This window comes from Sciurus vulgaris, assembly GCF_902686455.1.
Source record: "Sciurus vulgaris genome assembly, chromosome: 1".
Classification (NCBI taxonomy): domain Eukaryota; kingdom Metazoa; phylum Chordata; class Mammalia; order Rodentia; family Sciuridae; genus Sciurus; species Sciurus vulgaris.
Genome location: NC_136461.1, coordinates 171,492,132 through 171,507,840, shown reverse-complemented (window position 1 = coordinate 171,507,840; position 15,709 = coordinate 171,492,132). Strand labels below are relative to the sequence as shown.

Below are 15,709 nucleotides of genomic sequence, written 5' to 3'. Positions count from 1 at the left end.
TAACTTCTTTTCCTTAAAGGCAGCTCACAAGGCTGATCTTGCTTTGAGCACCATGGCAGGTGAGGACTCTATGGCAATTGGTCCCTTGGGCAGCTGGAATTGTTTGAGAGTCCAGAACAAAGTGAGAGGAAGACTCTGCATGGGCTAGCTTTGCACCAGAACTATATGCTCTCCAATAGTGTATACAGAGCTGTGTCTGGGAAGTGGTTGCCCAGCCAGGATGTCGTCTCCTAACACCCAAACAGTTCCATTACGTGACTAATTCTTGCCAAAGAAATGTGAGTAGAAACCATGTGACTTACTTCCAGAACTGTCCCATCAAAACCCCCAACTACCCCCCTATTTGCCAGTTGTATGTTGCCACCCAAGGTATATTAAAGGCCATGTTGCTGAAATCTCTCAGCCTGAATCTCTGAATAAGTCCATGGAGCAGAACTCTACCACATGTACATTGGATGTTAAATGAGCAAGGAATAAACTTCTATTATGTTGAGGGGATTCAAGATGGCGGACTAGAGGGTGGCTGCGTTTCGTGTTGCTCCAGGACTCAGGACTCAAGAAGAGGAGATATAGAGAGACTTGGGACCAACTCAAAGCAGCTGGGTGAGTGTCTCCCATTGGGGAGGCATCCCGGGCGGGGAAGTAGCCCCAAAAGCAGGGAACTTTGTGAAGTAGAGCTGCCGGCGAGACGCCCCTCCCCCCGCTGGAGCAGTGAACGCAGACAACTGGGAGCATTGGAAAGGTGGCTGTTCACCACAGCGCTTGGACTCGGCGCAACCCACCCGGGCTCTGGGAGGCTGCCCAAAGGAGAAGGTGCTTGGTGAGCTGTTTGGACTGAAAGCGACCACCCCTGAACAGAGGGGGCTGCCCAGAGGAGAAGGAGAAATACGGGCTCAGCACGTCGCTTGGAATTGGAGCAGCTGCGCCAGGGCTCTGGGCGGCTATCCGGTGGAACAGCGTGGTGAGTGGTTTGGTCCCAGAGCATCCGCTCCTGAACACAGGGGGGTTGTCTGGAGAAGGAGGAGGAGCACGGCGGGGTGCTTGGGCTCGAAGTGACTGCACCAGGGCTACGGGTGGCAGTCGGGACGAAAAGGTGCACAGTGAGTTCCTGGGACTCGTGACGCACCAGATCTCTGGGTGACTGCCTGGTGGAGAAAGTGCTGCGTGGTGGGTCACTTGGACTTAGAGCGACCGCACGGAACACCAGGTGGCTGCCGGAGGAAAAGGCGTGTGGCGGGTCACTGGGACTCGGAGCGATTGTAAGGGGCTCCAGGTGGCTGCTCAGAGGAGGGGCCGCATAGCCAGGCGAAAAGTGCAGAGCAGGGTCCCAGGGCCTAGGCGGCTTTTTGGTGGAAGAGCCCCACAGACAAACTGAGGGGTGGAGCGAAGGCTCCAGGACTGCAGGCAGCTTCTCTGAGGAGAGGCAGCCTAAGGAGATTCATCTGGGAAGGGCGAGGCCTCCAGGCCCAGGAGGTAGGTCCGGGTCCCTGGGAACATTGCAGAAGAAAGCTGCCCAGCCCAGGCGGTAGTTGTGAATTGAACGGAACCTCTGGGAGGGAAACCGACCAGCGAGACCTCCCCACTGGGTGAGTCCTCCCTGTCGGGTGAGGTTCTCCCAAAAGGACTGTAAAATCAGAGACACAGACCCAAACTGGCCTTGCATCAGCCCACATCCTACTTCCCCTTTGGATGACCATTCATCAGCAAGTGAAGGTACCTCTGCCCACTAGCAGGGAATATACCCCACCGGAAGGCCACCACCCCTAGGGAGTCAGCTTCCTTGTGGAGCACCGCATTATCAACTTCCTCCAGAACTTCAGCCTACTGAAGGCTAAGAGGGGATATACTAGAAAGCTTCAGGGATATTATAAGACAATAGAGGAAATCTGCAATATCACAGCGGTCAACTGATACCTGAACAATATGAGAAAACAAGGAAAGAAAATGCTGCAAACAAATCTAGATGTTACATCAATGAAACCCAACGACAGCATGGCAGAAGAAATGACAGAAAGGGAGTTCAGAATGTACATAATTAAAATGATCAGGGAAGCAAATGACGAGATGCAAGAGCAAATGCAGGCACTAAATGATCGTACCAATCGACAGTTAAAAGAGCAAATACAGGAAGCAAAAGATCATTTCAATAAAGAGTTAGAGATATTGAAAAAAAACCAAACAGAAATCCTTGAAATGAAGGAAACAATAAACCAAATTAAGAACTTCATAGAAAGCATAACCAATAGAATAGAACACCTGGAAGACAGAACATCAGACATTGAAGATAAAATATTTAACCTTGAAAACAAAGTTGAACAAACAGAGAAGATAGTAAGAAATCATGAACAGAATCTCCAAGAACTATGGGATATCATGAAAAGGCCAAATTTAAGAATTATTGGGATTGAGGAAGGCTTAGAGAAACAGACCAAAGGAATGAACAAACTATTCAATGAAATACTATCAGAAAATTTCCCAAATCTGAAGAATGAAATGGAAGATCAAGTACAAGAGGCTTATAGGACTCCAAATATACAAAATTACAACAGACCCACACCAAGGCACATTATAATGAAAATACCTAAATACAAAATAAAGACAGAATTTTAAAGGCCGCAAGAGAGAGGAATCAAATTACATTCAGGGGGAAACCAATACGGATATCAGCAGATTTTTCAATCCAGACCCTAAAAGCTAGAAGGGCCTGGAACAACATTTTTCAAGCCCTGAAAGAAAATGGATGCCAACCAAGAATCTTATACCCAGCAAAACTTACCTTCAAATTTGATGATGAAATAAAATCCTTCCATGATAAACAAAAGCTAAAAGAATTTACAAAAGGAAAGCCAGCATTACAGAACATTCTCAGCAAAATATTCCACGAGGAAGAGATGAAAAACAAAGAAACAAATCAGCAATGGGAGGAAATATCCTAAAGGAATTGTCAAATAAAGGAAGAACCAAGTCGTCTCAAAATAAATAAATAAATAAATAAAATGAACCAAATGACCGGGAATACTAATCATATCTCAATAATAACCCTGAATATTAATGGCCTGAACTCATCAATCAAAAGACATAGACTGGCAGATTGGATCAAAAAGAAAGATCCAACAATATGTTGCCTGCAAGAGACTCACCTCGTAGAAAGAGATACCCATAGACTAAAGGTGAAAGGATGGGGGAAAACATACCATGCACATGGACTCAGCAAAAAAGCTGGGGTATCCATCCTCATTTCAGATAATGTGGACTTCAAGTCAAAACTAGTCAGAAGGGATAAAGAAGGACATTACATACTGCTTAAGGGAACCATAAATCAGCAAGACATAACAATCATAAACATCTATGCCCCAAATAGTGGTTCATCTATGTATGTCAAACAAATCCTTCTCAATTTCAGAAACCAAATAGACCATAACACAATAATACTAGGTGATTTTAACACGCCTCTCTCACCACTGGACAGATCTTCCAAACAAAAATTGAACAAAGAAACCATAGATCTCAATAACACAATCAATAATTTAGACTTAACGGACATTTATAGAATATACCATCCAACCAAGAGCGAATACACTTTCTTCTCAGCAGCACATGGATCCTTCTCTAAAATAGACCATATATTATGCCACAAAGCTAATGTAAGCAAATACAAGAAGATAGAGACACTACCATGTATTCTATCAGATCATAATGGATTGAAGTTAGAAATAAATGAAAGAGTAAAAAACAGAAGCTACTCCAACACCTGGAGATTAAACAATATGCTATTACATGATGAATGGATAACAGAAGATATTAGGAAGGAAATTAAAAAATTCTTAGAGGTAAATGAGAACAAAGAAACATCATATCAAAATCTTTGGGACACTATGAAAGCAGTACTTAGAGGAAAATTTATTTCATGGAGCGCATTCAATAAAAGAAATAAAAATCAACAAATAAACACCTAACACTACAGCTCAAAGCCCTAGAAAAAGAAGAACAGACCAACACCAAAAGTAGTAGAAGACAGGAAATATTTAAACTCAGAGCTGAAATCAATGAAATTGAAACAAAAGAAACAATACAAAAAATTGACAAAATAAATAGTTGGTTCTTTGAAAAAATAAACAAAATTGATAAACCCTTAGCCACTCTAACAAAGACAAGACGAAAGAAAACCCAAATCACTAAAATTCGGAATGAACAAGGAAATATCACAACAGACAGGATTGAAATACAAAACATAATTAGAAGCTATTTTGAAAATCTATATTCCAACAAAATAGAAAATTTCGAAGACATCAACAGGTTTCTAGAGACATATGAATTGCCTAAATTGAACGAGGAGGACATACACAATTTAAATAGAACAATTTCAAGTAATGAAGTAGAAGAGGTCATCAAAAGCCTACCAACAAAGAAAAGTCCAGGACCAGATGGGTTCTCAGCCGAGTTCTACAAAATCTTTTAAAGAAGAGCTCATTCCAATACTTCTCAAAGTAGTCCATGAAATAGAAGAGGAGGGTACCCTCCCAAACTCATTCTATGAAACCAATATTACCCTGATACCCAAGCCAGACAGAGACAAATCGAGGAAAGAAAATTTCAGACCGATATCATTAATGAATATTGACGCAAAAATTCTCAATAAAATTTTAGCAAATCGCATACAAAAATATATTAAAAAGATAGTGCACCACGATCAAGTGGGTTTTATCCCAGGGATGCAAGGTTGGTTCAACATCCAGAAATCAATAAATGTAATTCACCATATCAATAGACTTAAAGTCAAGAATCACATGATTATTTCAATAGATTCAGAAAAAGCATTTGATAAAATACAACACCCCTTCATGCTCAAAACACTAGAAAAAATAGGGATAGTGGGAACATTCCTTAACATTGTAAAGGCCATCTATGCTAAGCCCATGGCTAATATCATTCTAAAAGGTGAAAAACTGAAAGCATTCCCCCTAAAAACTGGAACAAGGCAGGGATGCCCTCTTTCACCACTCCTATTCAATATCGTTCTTGAGACTCTAGCCAGAGCAATTAGACAGACCAAGGAAATTAAAGGAATACGAATAGGAAAAGAAGAACTCAAACTATCCCTATTTGCGGATGATATGATTATATACTTAAAGGAACCAGGAAATTCCACCAGAAAACTGTTAGAACTCATAAGTGAATTCAGTAAAGTGGCAGGTTACAAGATCAATGCTCATAAATCCAATGCATTTTTATACATAAGTGATTAATCCTCAGAAAGAGAAATTATGAAAACTACCCCATTCACGATAGCATCGAAAAAAATAAAATACTTGGGAATCAATCTCACAAAAGAGGTGAAAGACCTCTACAATGAGAACTACAGAACACTAAAGAAAGATATTAAGGAAAATCTTAGAAGATGGAAAGATCTCCCATGTTCTTGGATAGGCAGAATTAATATTGTCAAAATGGCCATACTACCTAAAGTGCTATACAGATTCAATGCAATCCCAATTAAAATCCCAATGACGTACCTTACAGAAATAGAACAAGCAATCATGAAATTCATCTGGAAGAATAAGAAACCCAGAATAGCTAAAGCAATCCTTCGCAGGAAAAATGAAGCAGGGGGTATCACAATACCCGAACTTCAACTTTATTACAAAGCAATAGTAACAAAGACGGCATGGTACTGGTACCAAAATAGACAGGTAGATCAATGGTACAGAATAGAGGACACGGACACAAACCCAAATAAATACAACTTTCTAATACTAGACAAAGGCGCCAAAAATATGCAATGGAGAAAAGATAGCCTCTTCAACAAATGGTGCTGGGAGAATTGAAAATCCATATGCAACAGAATGAAACTAAACCCATATCTCTCACCCTGCACAAAACTCAACTCAAAATGGATTAAGGACCTTGGAATCAGACCAGAGACTCTGCAGATTATAGAAGAAAAAGTAGGTCCCGATCTTCAACATGTCGGCCTAGGACCAGACTTCCTCAACAGGACTCCCATAGCACAAGAAATAAAAGCAAGAATCAATAACTGGGATAGATTCAAACTAAAAAGCTTTCTCTCAGCAAAGGAAACTATCAGTAATGTGAAGAAAGAGCCTACAGAGTGGGAGAATATCTTTGCCAATCATACTTCAGATAGAGCACTAATCTCCAGAATCTATAAAGAACTCAAAAAACTCTACACCAACAATACAAATAATCCAATCGACAAATGGGCTAAGGAAATGAACAGACACTTTACAGAAGAAGATGTACAAGCAATCAATAAACATATGAAAAAATGTTCAATATCTCTAGTAATAAGAGAAATGCAAATCAAAACCACCCTAAGATTCCATCTCACCCCAATTAGAATGGCGATTATCAAAAATACAAGCAACAGGTGTTGTCGAGGATGTGGGGAGAAAGGTACACTCATACATTGCTGGTGGGGCTGCAAATTAGTGCAGCCACTCTGGAAAGCAGTGTGGAGATTCCTTAGAAAACTTGGAATGGACCCGCCATTTGACCCAGCTATCCCACTCCTTGGCCTATACCCAAAGGACTTAAAATCAGCATACTACAGAGATACAGCCACATCAATGTTCATAGCTGCTCAATTCACAATAGCCAGACTGTGGAACCAACCTAGATGCCCTTCAATTGATGAGTGGATAAAGAAACTGTGGTATATATATACAATGGAATATTACTCAGCCATAAAGAATGACAAAATTATGGCATTTGCAGGCAAATGGATGAAATTGGAGAATATCATGCTAAGTGAGATAAGCCAATCTCAAAAAGCCAAAGGACGAATGATATCGCTAATAAGTGGAGGATGACACATAATGGGGGGGGAGGGAAGGGTTAATGTTAGGTTTAGAGTTAGGGTTAGGCAGGGGGGCAAGTATGGGAAGGAAGCACTGTATAGAGGGTAAAGAGGGGTGGGAGGGGTGGGGGGAAGGGAAAAAATAACAGAATGAATCAAAGAACATTACTGTATGTAAATTTATGATTACACAAATGGTATGCCTTTACACCATGTACAAACAGAGAAACAACATGTATCCCATTTGTTTACAATAAAAAAAAAAAAAACTTCTATTATATTAAGTCATTGAAATTGGAGGACTTACTTGTTTCAGCAATTGCCATTATCTTACCTAGAACAGAGGATCTCTGTTGTGACTGCAGTGAATGGACACTGTTGGCATTCAAAGATGCCTCAGAGAAGAAAATCTGACTTATTCCCTGCCTTCCAGTTTGTGACTTGCTTATATATTTACTTTTAGGTCAAAGTCAGTTTCTCCCTCAAATGGTTATGCTCTTGGCAATGCTTCTATTATTGTATTAATCTTAAGAAACCAGAACAAGCCCTCTGAGATTGGCTGAACCATGTGAAACAGGCAGAATGTCGTTTAAAATGTAAAATAAAGAGCAACTCTAAAACAAAAAGCTTATGTTTTCCCTTTCTGGAATTCCTTTTTTTCCATCCCTGAAAATACAATATAGACTTAGCCACCAACATGCCAAAGCATTTGTATGAAGGTAACAGAGATAACGTCAAGACACTCCAGGTCTGTTCATGCAATTATGCATCATTTGAAAGAGAAGGAAGGGGGTGGAGGGAGAGAGGGAGGGAGGGAGGGAGGGAGGGAGAGAGAGGGAGGGAGAGAGGGAGAGAGAGAGAGAGAGAGAGAGAGAGAGAGAGAGAGGGAAAGAGGGAAAGAGAGAGGGGAGAGAGAGAGAGAGAGAGAGAGAAAGTGTGAGTGAGTTTTAAATCAAGTAATTTCTGATTTCATCCATGCATTTCAGTAGGCTATGGTGAAACTCAAACCCTTATAGAGAAATAAATCTTTTTTTCAGATCCCAGGAATTTCAGTGGTGAGAAAATTTTAAGCTGATCCACTGCAGATTAAATCCAATTTTTTTTCCTTGGGGTAGAGTATATTATAGAGAATAAAAGAGTTTTAAGAACAGTTCTTTCAGATATTCTGTTTTCTATGAAGTCCAAGATGCATTGAATTTTAAAGCTCCTCCTTAAAAATAGTTCAGTTACCCTTCCTGCCCCGAGGATAAAGTGTAGACTTCTAAGCAGGATTTATATGTTCTTGCTCAGGCTCCTGCTTACCTATCTACTCTATGCTCCCACCGCAACGCAAGTGCGTTCTGCACGCCGGCCATTCTGAGCTCCTTCTGTTTCTCTGGGATCTGTGTCCTCCCTCGCCTCCAGCCTTTGCACATGCAGTCCTCTCTGCCAAGATCCGGCACTTCCTCCCCCCCACCCCCCGACTCCTTTTCCTTCTCTTCTACTCAGTCTTCAGGTCTCAGCCTAGATGTCATTTCTTCCACGCAGCTTATTCCAATTGCCTTTCAAAGTCCAGTTTGGTGAGCTTCCTGTGTCTGCCATTCTTTATCAAAGGACTTGAACACTGTATAATTGAAGCTCAGTGGTCAGTTTCCTTTACATTGCAGTCGCTGTAAGGTCAGTGTGAATCTTTTTAATGATGTTAAACCTCATATCTAACATAGCGCATGGGACATGGTAGGGGTTCAGAAAATGTTAACTGAATGTTGCTGAATCTAGTACAATCCTTATCTGATTTCAAGGTCTACCAGGACATATAGAATATGATGTTACTGACCCACCAATCAAAGGACACTTGTCTTGAATTTTCCTATCCCTGGGATTACTTGAGGTCAAAGGAATTAAAGTAGTAAAAGAGTTATACGTAAACCATGAGTACTCTCTAAATATTTATATTCAGTGATCAAATTCATGACCCCAAATTCATGCTCTAACTAATTGAAATGGGGCAACAGAGACTGACACTGTAAAAAAATGACCCCCCAAAATTGTATCAATATAATTCAAGAAACAAACACCCTCTGACTTGGATAATTTCAATTTCATTTCTTCCACTCTGGAGATTTAGAGAGAATGATGTGGCAGCAGCAGCAGCAGCAGCACACCCTCCTCTCTGTGCTCACACAACACTGCCCAGCAGCACGCCTGTCACTTTGGAAGCTCCTCTGGGCTGGACGCAGACTACTTCTGACCTTACAGTTTTGCTCTCTTGAAGTTCATTCTTGAGACAAATCTCCCCGTCCCCAAACTGAATGTGGTCTTGGATTGCTCATCATGTTCTTCCCCATTCTCGTCTTGATTCAGGCTCCATTCTTGCCTAGTTATATTTAGTGTCAAGCCAAGCTGTCCTCCACATTCCCAGATCTGAGACCCTTGGGTGCCACATCCCAATCACTAGGATGGCCATGCTAGTGGTTGACTCTAGGCCTCATGACTGGGTACTTAAAAAACAGGGATTCCAGAAGGATCCAGCACACAGAGATATGGGAGGGGTGTTCGGTGAAGAGAGGGCCTGTTTATTTCTCTGCAGTACACACATACTACAGAAGAACTAGAAAGACTGTAGAAAATGGCAGCATGGAGGTGGGAGTTTTCTAAGGCTGCAGACCATGAAATGGAAAAAGAAAATCCCTTGGCTCCACACCAGAGCAGCCTCAGTTCACTAGTATATTCTCGTTCACAGGGCTGGATGAAGAAAGCTTCTACTTAGGAACATTTGTTAGGGTTAGCTGACCACAGAGTACTACTGAGAATCCTAAATGGGACCATTAGCAAGAATTTTAAACCAAAAGCATCAATGTTTTTGGTTTATACTGATATTACATGTACCAACACTCAAAAATCCATGGCTGGTTTCTACCTTGTGTAATTGATAGTACTGGGAGGCACCAATTCCACCTTGTTCCTCTGCAGTCCAGAGCACCAGGCGCAGAGTCCTCTTTGGTCGCAGCCCTAGGAAAAATAAAGGAAGAAGCAATGTTTCAGTTGATTGTGACTCTTTAAAAGTGGCATTGTGGAGGTAGTGGGGTGGAATCGGGGGGTACTCCTCTCTGACTGGTGTGGCTGCCTGCTTCAGGGTATGGCTGACACGGCAAAGGCGCAACTTTGGGGCTGATCTCCAGGACAAGTTAATGGCAAAAGGTCTTGTGACAAAGGCAGCCTTGTAGACCAAGAATTGATAGCCTCTGACCACAGCCTTAACTAGATATCCTGCTCTGCAGGGCCCAACAGGTGTTCGAGTTCAATGAGATATTAGGTCAAATCTAGAAGGTGCAGTTAGGAGGAGCCTAGTAGATGTTGGGACCTTACAGAGATCTTCATTAAAACCAAATTTTGCTCTGTTTCAAGATAAAGTGTGTTGGAGATTACTTTTGGTTTGAATCTACAGGCATAGCTAGCTTCTCCTGCTATCCCAGCAATGTAATAACTGAGAAGCAGATGCAACATTTATGTTGACCCATGACCAAGTTTTTTCTTCTACTTGGAAACAGGTCATTCACTTAAGGTCAATGAAAATTAATTGAATGAGGATGACATTTATTCACCTTATTGCTTCACTAACAGCTTGGTAGCAATCTCATTGGCTTCTGATAAACAAATTTATATAGATAGTCCCTGACTTAGGATGGCTTGCTAGTTTTTGACCTTAGGGTAGTACAGCAGCAGCACATAGTCAGTAGAAAATGAACTTTGATTGTTAAATTTTAACCTTTGTCCAGGCTCTAATACACAGCACGATCCTTTCTTGTGATGCTGGGCAGCTGAAAAAAGCCCATCAGCCACAAAATCACCAGGGGAACAACTGAGGCTCTGACGTGTGCTGTGTTGCTGAGCTTGGGTGCTGGGAGAATAAAGTGTGTTAAATTCATTTTTCACTTGTGATGTTTTCAGCTTTTGATGAGTTTGTCAGGATTTAACCCCATCATAAGTTGAGGAGCCTTTGAATCTTGAAGTTATTAAGGCTAGTGGCAGATTTGCTGTGTCTAGGACCATTTCTGAGTGACCCTGTCTATTCAGTAAAATTTAACTACAAAAAGGGTACTACCATTTGATCCAGCTGTCCCACTCCTTGGCCTATACCCAAAGGAATTAAAATCAGCATACTACAGTAATGCAGCCACATCAATGTTTATAGCAGCTCAATTCACAATAGCTAGATTGTGGAACCAAACTAGATGTCCTTCAATAAATGAATGGATAAAGAAGCTGTAGTATTTAAACACAATGGAATATTACTCAGCTATAAAGAAGAATAAAATTATGGCATTTGCAGGTAAATGGATGGAGTTGGAGAATATCATGCTAAGTGAGATAAGCCAATCCCCAAAACAAAGGCCAATGTTTTCTCTGATACATAGTGGCAGGGGGTAAGGGAAGAATGGAGGAACTTTGGATTGTATAGAGGGAAATTAGGGGGGGTGCAGGGAGTAGGAAAGATGATGAAATGAGATGAACATCATTCCCCATGTACATGTATGACTGCACAAATGGTGTGACTACATCGTGTACGAAGAAAGAAATGAAAAGTTGTACTCCATTTGTGTACAATGAGTCAAAATGCATTCTGCTGTCATGTAAAACTAAATGGAACAAACAATAAAATAAAATAAGTAAAAAAAGAAAATTCTTTTCCAAACTTAGAAAGAAATGGTAAAAATGGTATGCTAAAAGTGCCACTTTTGTCACCAAGAATTAAAATCTGTCCTGACTCATACCTGATAATGTCATTTCTGAGAAATAGGAAAGGCAGAACAAGTGAAGCAGGACTTAAATCTTAACTAGGAGAATTCATCTTCCTCTTTGCTGGAAGAGCCATTGGGAAAGATTGAAATGTACTCTGAGTGACTCTGAGATGGTCATGCTACAAATCTCAGGTATAACTACATATGTGCACCACCTGGAGGGACAGCCTTTGAAAGGAGGAGGCAGCTGAGCAGTCACAGCCTGGATGGCAAATGCTCCTGAGACTGGGAACCCCATCCTGCCTCCTCCAGGCACTGACAAGCATCTCCTTTCATAAACCTAACACCAAGGGACTGAAAGGTGAAGGAGCTGCATTCTCTACTGGAATACAGGGGGAAGTCACTTTACACTCAAGCATTTTAACATCATTACAAGAAAACAGGTTGAGGATGTAGACCTGACCTGAGTCCCAGGTAAAATCTGGAAGAGAAATTTCCACATCCAATTTCTCGGCAAATTCCACTGGCATTTCCATCTAAATCCATCTGGAACCCAGTTCCTCACCTCCACTACACTCTGGTCCAAGTTGCCACCTCCAGCTGCCTGTATTGTTGTGCTGCCTTCCTACAGGTCTTCCCTCTCTGCAGGTGATGCTGCCTACCATGGTCAGAGGTTCTTTGCAAAACCTAAGCCAGGTCATTTCAGTTCTTTGATCAGAACCTCCCACAACCCAAATGTAAGCTTCTGCAAGGCTGGGGTTTATGCTTTTTAATTCACTGAAATGTCCCTAGCACCAAGATTGTTTGGCACATATTAAGTATCCATTCAGTGGTGCTGAAGAAATGAATGAGTGCAAACTTGAAGTCTTGTTTAGAATAAGACTCAAAGCCACTTTTCCAGCTGCATTTAAAACTCTTCTGCTAGTGCATCTCCAGACTAGGCATTATATTTGAAAAACGTGGACAGATCTGGTGAACCCTGCTATCATTAGGTGATAACTGGGTAACTAGTGGGAAATTGACCCACCTAAACCTAGTCTCCTTATCTGACAAATGGAGATAATGTATGCCTACACCATAACTCTTACCTGGAGTAGTTTTGAGGATGAAATGAGATGGAATGTTGTATGTAAGACAACCCTGTGGCCGCATATAATCCACATTTCCTAATGAACCATAAAACAATGTAATGGGTGTCCAGGCACACTTTCATATGCACAGAAAAGAAGGAACCTGACCATGCCCAAAGAGGAAACTCCTTCAAAGGCTTTCAAGCGCGTGGGAAAGAAGATTCCTGGAGCGTACTGCCTGCACCACAGAGTTTGACTGTCTGCTCAGATTTGTGTACAAGCTTAAGCTGTTGTCTGAGAAAGATATCTAATCAGGGTTGTTAAAGATGCCAGTCTTTGGTTTCCCTAAAAGAAATATGCTTAGGGTTTACTTAAATTGAATAACATTTTGCTTGTAACACAGGAAAAAAATAAGAAAGGATAAAGTGATATTACATTTAGGCTGCAAGTGAAAATTCTAACCAGTTTCAAATCTATAAGAAAAGGGGAAAAGATGCAGTTTCTTTTTACATCTCTCTGCATATCCCAGCAAAACAGTATTGAATTATTAAAAGGGTCAGGCACTATGGCACACATCTGTAATCCCAGTGACTCAGGATGCTGAAGCAGGAGAATCACAAGTTTGAGGCTTGCAAAAAATAAATAAATAAATAAAAAGAGCTGCAGATGTAGCTCAGTGGTAAAGCACCCCTGGATTCAATGCCCAGTACAAGAAAGTTCTTAAAATGATGGAGTTCTCTAAGGGCAAACAACTATAGAGAATTAACTGTTAAAAAGCAAATGCTCTGACTTTCTCTGTAGATTGGGTGGGCAACTCAGAGTCATTACCATACAGGATTAGATTCCTTCACACTTCAAATTAACCAGATGGCCAATGATATCATATTAAGATAATGAAGAAGCATTCGGTATGAAGTGAGAGATGCTGAGGCCTCGAAAAGAAGCATAGCTGGCCCTAAAATGATTGACAGCCTTTTTTGAGTTCTTCACGTATTCCAGATATTAGTCCTCTGTAGGAAGGTAGCTGCCTCTCATTCTCTGGGTGCTTTCTTTGCACTCTTGTTTCCTTTGCTGTGCAGACGTGTTTTAGTGTAACGCCATCCCATTTATAGATTCTTGCGTTATTTCCTGAGCTGCTAAGGAAGTTGCTGCCTAGGTGTTTGTTGGAGTGCTGCCCTCATGTTCTCCCCCTCAAGCCCTGGTGAAAGCTGGTTCCCACTGGCATGGAACATTAGTACCTATTTACAAAGTGAAGGGCTCTACAGAGAGGTGAGGAAACCAGTGGTTAGCAAACACCTGACTAAAGCCAACGTCTTTCATTCTGACAATCAGATGATCCTTAAACCTAGGAGATACGATGGGATTTCATTCAATGAATGACTAGACCCTGAGCCTAGTGTGGCATTTGGGTCCTCAGGCCACCTCAGACCCACAGATGCCTTTGATTATACAGAATGCATTGCCCTGCAAGAAAAACACAGATCTCATTCAGCCTGCAGGAAAATGCATGACTGTTTTCAGCATGAAATGCTTCCTCACCCTAACATCAAGCATATCCAAATCCAAATAAACAGAAGCAGGCTCTGCACATTTGAAGTGAGGACCAGCCAGAATCATTGTTTTCCAGATAAGGTCAAAGGCTAAATATATTGAAAACAATAAAATCAACAGACACATACACACACACACACACATATATAAAAATGATATGTTAACATTTTTTTCTTTCCCCATTTTTATTGGTGCATGATAGTTGTATATATTGATGGGATTTGTTGTTACATATTCATACATTCACACAATATAGGGATATAATTTGGCCAATATATTTATCATTTTTAAGTGATAAAACTTACTATGGTTCTCAAATCCAAACTGGTTTTAAAAGCCATGAACATGAAGCATATAAAACAACAGCAGCAACAACTACAGAAAAAAACAAGAACAGGAAGAGCAACATGACAAAGTCTGGGGTCAAAGTCTATGGGGGAGTGCATTTCACAGTAGAATTGGGGTACAGTTAGGATCCCTGTCTCCAACTCTGGCCCTGCCTTGGGGCAAGGCAGATGCAGTCCAAAGCAAGCATATGAAAGAAAGTTCTAGAACTGGAGGTGAGTGGGACTTACTGGCTGGGAGTCAAGTCCCACTGAGGTTGCAGCAGAAGATAGGCAATTTGCTTTCCTATAGATTTACAGAAACTGCCCAGAGATCCCCTGACCTCCTAGAATTTTAATTAAGACTTCCAGATAGTGTGACAAACAGTTGACAACATCATAGTTTTTCTCTAAAAGAATAAAAACTATCAGTAATGTGGCTGAACTTTGTTTTGGTTTGTGAAATATGGTATACATGCATTTCATTTTCATTTCATTGCAGAGAATGATAATGCTAAGGGGAAAAGAGTGTCCATGAGAAAAGATTAAATAAACTGTTTTGACTTTTTCACATTATTCACAAGTTTAAAGACGAGAAGGCTGAGAGATGATGATCATTCAGCTGATCAATTGAAAAGGTCAGTTGATTGTCTTAGGTTTGCACCAGGAGAAGGGTAAAGCAAAGTAAACTTGACTTTCAGCAGAAGAACTCAGATTAATCCAATCTTGTAAATGGATTTCTCAAATCTTGGCCTCTAAGGCACAGTATTTGTTAGCAGTGTCTTGACCCCCAGCGCCCACCCACTATTAGTTTCAAGTCCTCAGGAACTACAGGGAAGTTCCCCGTTCTGCAACCTAACTTTGTAGAGAAAGCACACCTGTGTAGAAATACACTCACACAAGTTTATAATTAGCAACAGTTTGGAAAAGAATGCTTACACTTGGAGAGATTTCTCTTCCTGAGATTAGCTTGATTAATATAAGCACAGTATCTGAGTACCGGAAATAAATAATGACAAGTGAAGCATAGGAATTGAATGAGAAGAGATATTGAAGCTTAGTGGTTAAATTCATGGGGTTGAGACTTGTTTCCACCTTGGGCAATTTTTCATATAATATATGAGCACATTAACATTGATTTTTTTTAAAATAAGTGGTGTGGTTAGACAAAGAGAAATTGTTTTAGGGAAGTAAGTTGCAACTACTCTTTAAAGGCAGGAACAGAAC

General features: G+C 40.9%; 1 protein-coding gene across 1 annotated transcript in view; it reads right to left on the bottom strand.

Moving 5' to 3' along the window:
• The window catches only part of CPQ (carboxypeptidase Q), a 458,745-nt gene that overhangs the window by 103,102 nt on the left and 339,934 nt on the right, over nt 1-15,709 (bottom strand). The window contains exon 6 of the mRNA XM_079126296.1: nt 9,717-9,808. Within this exon, the coding sequence (XP_078982422.1) occupies nt 9,717-9,808 (92 nt within the window). The remainder of the gene's footprint in view (nt 1-9,716; nt 9,809-15,709) is intronic.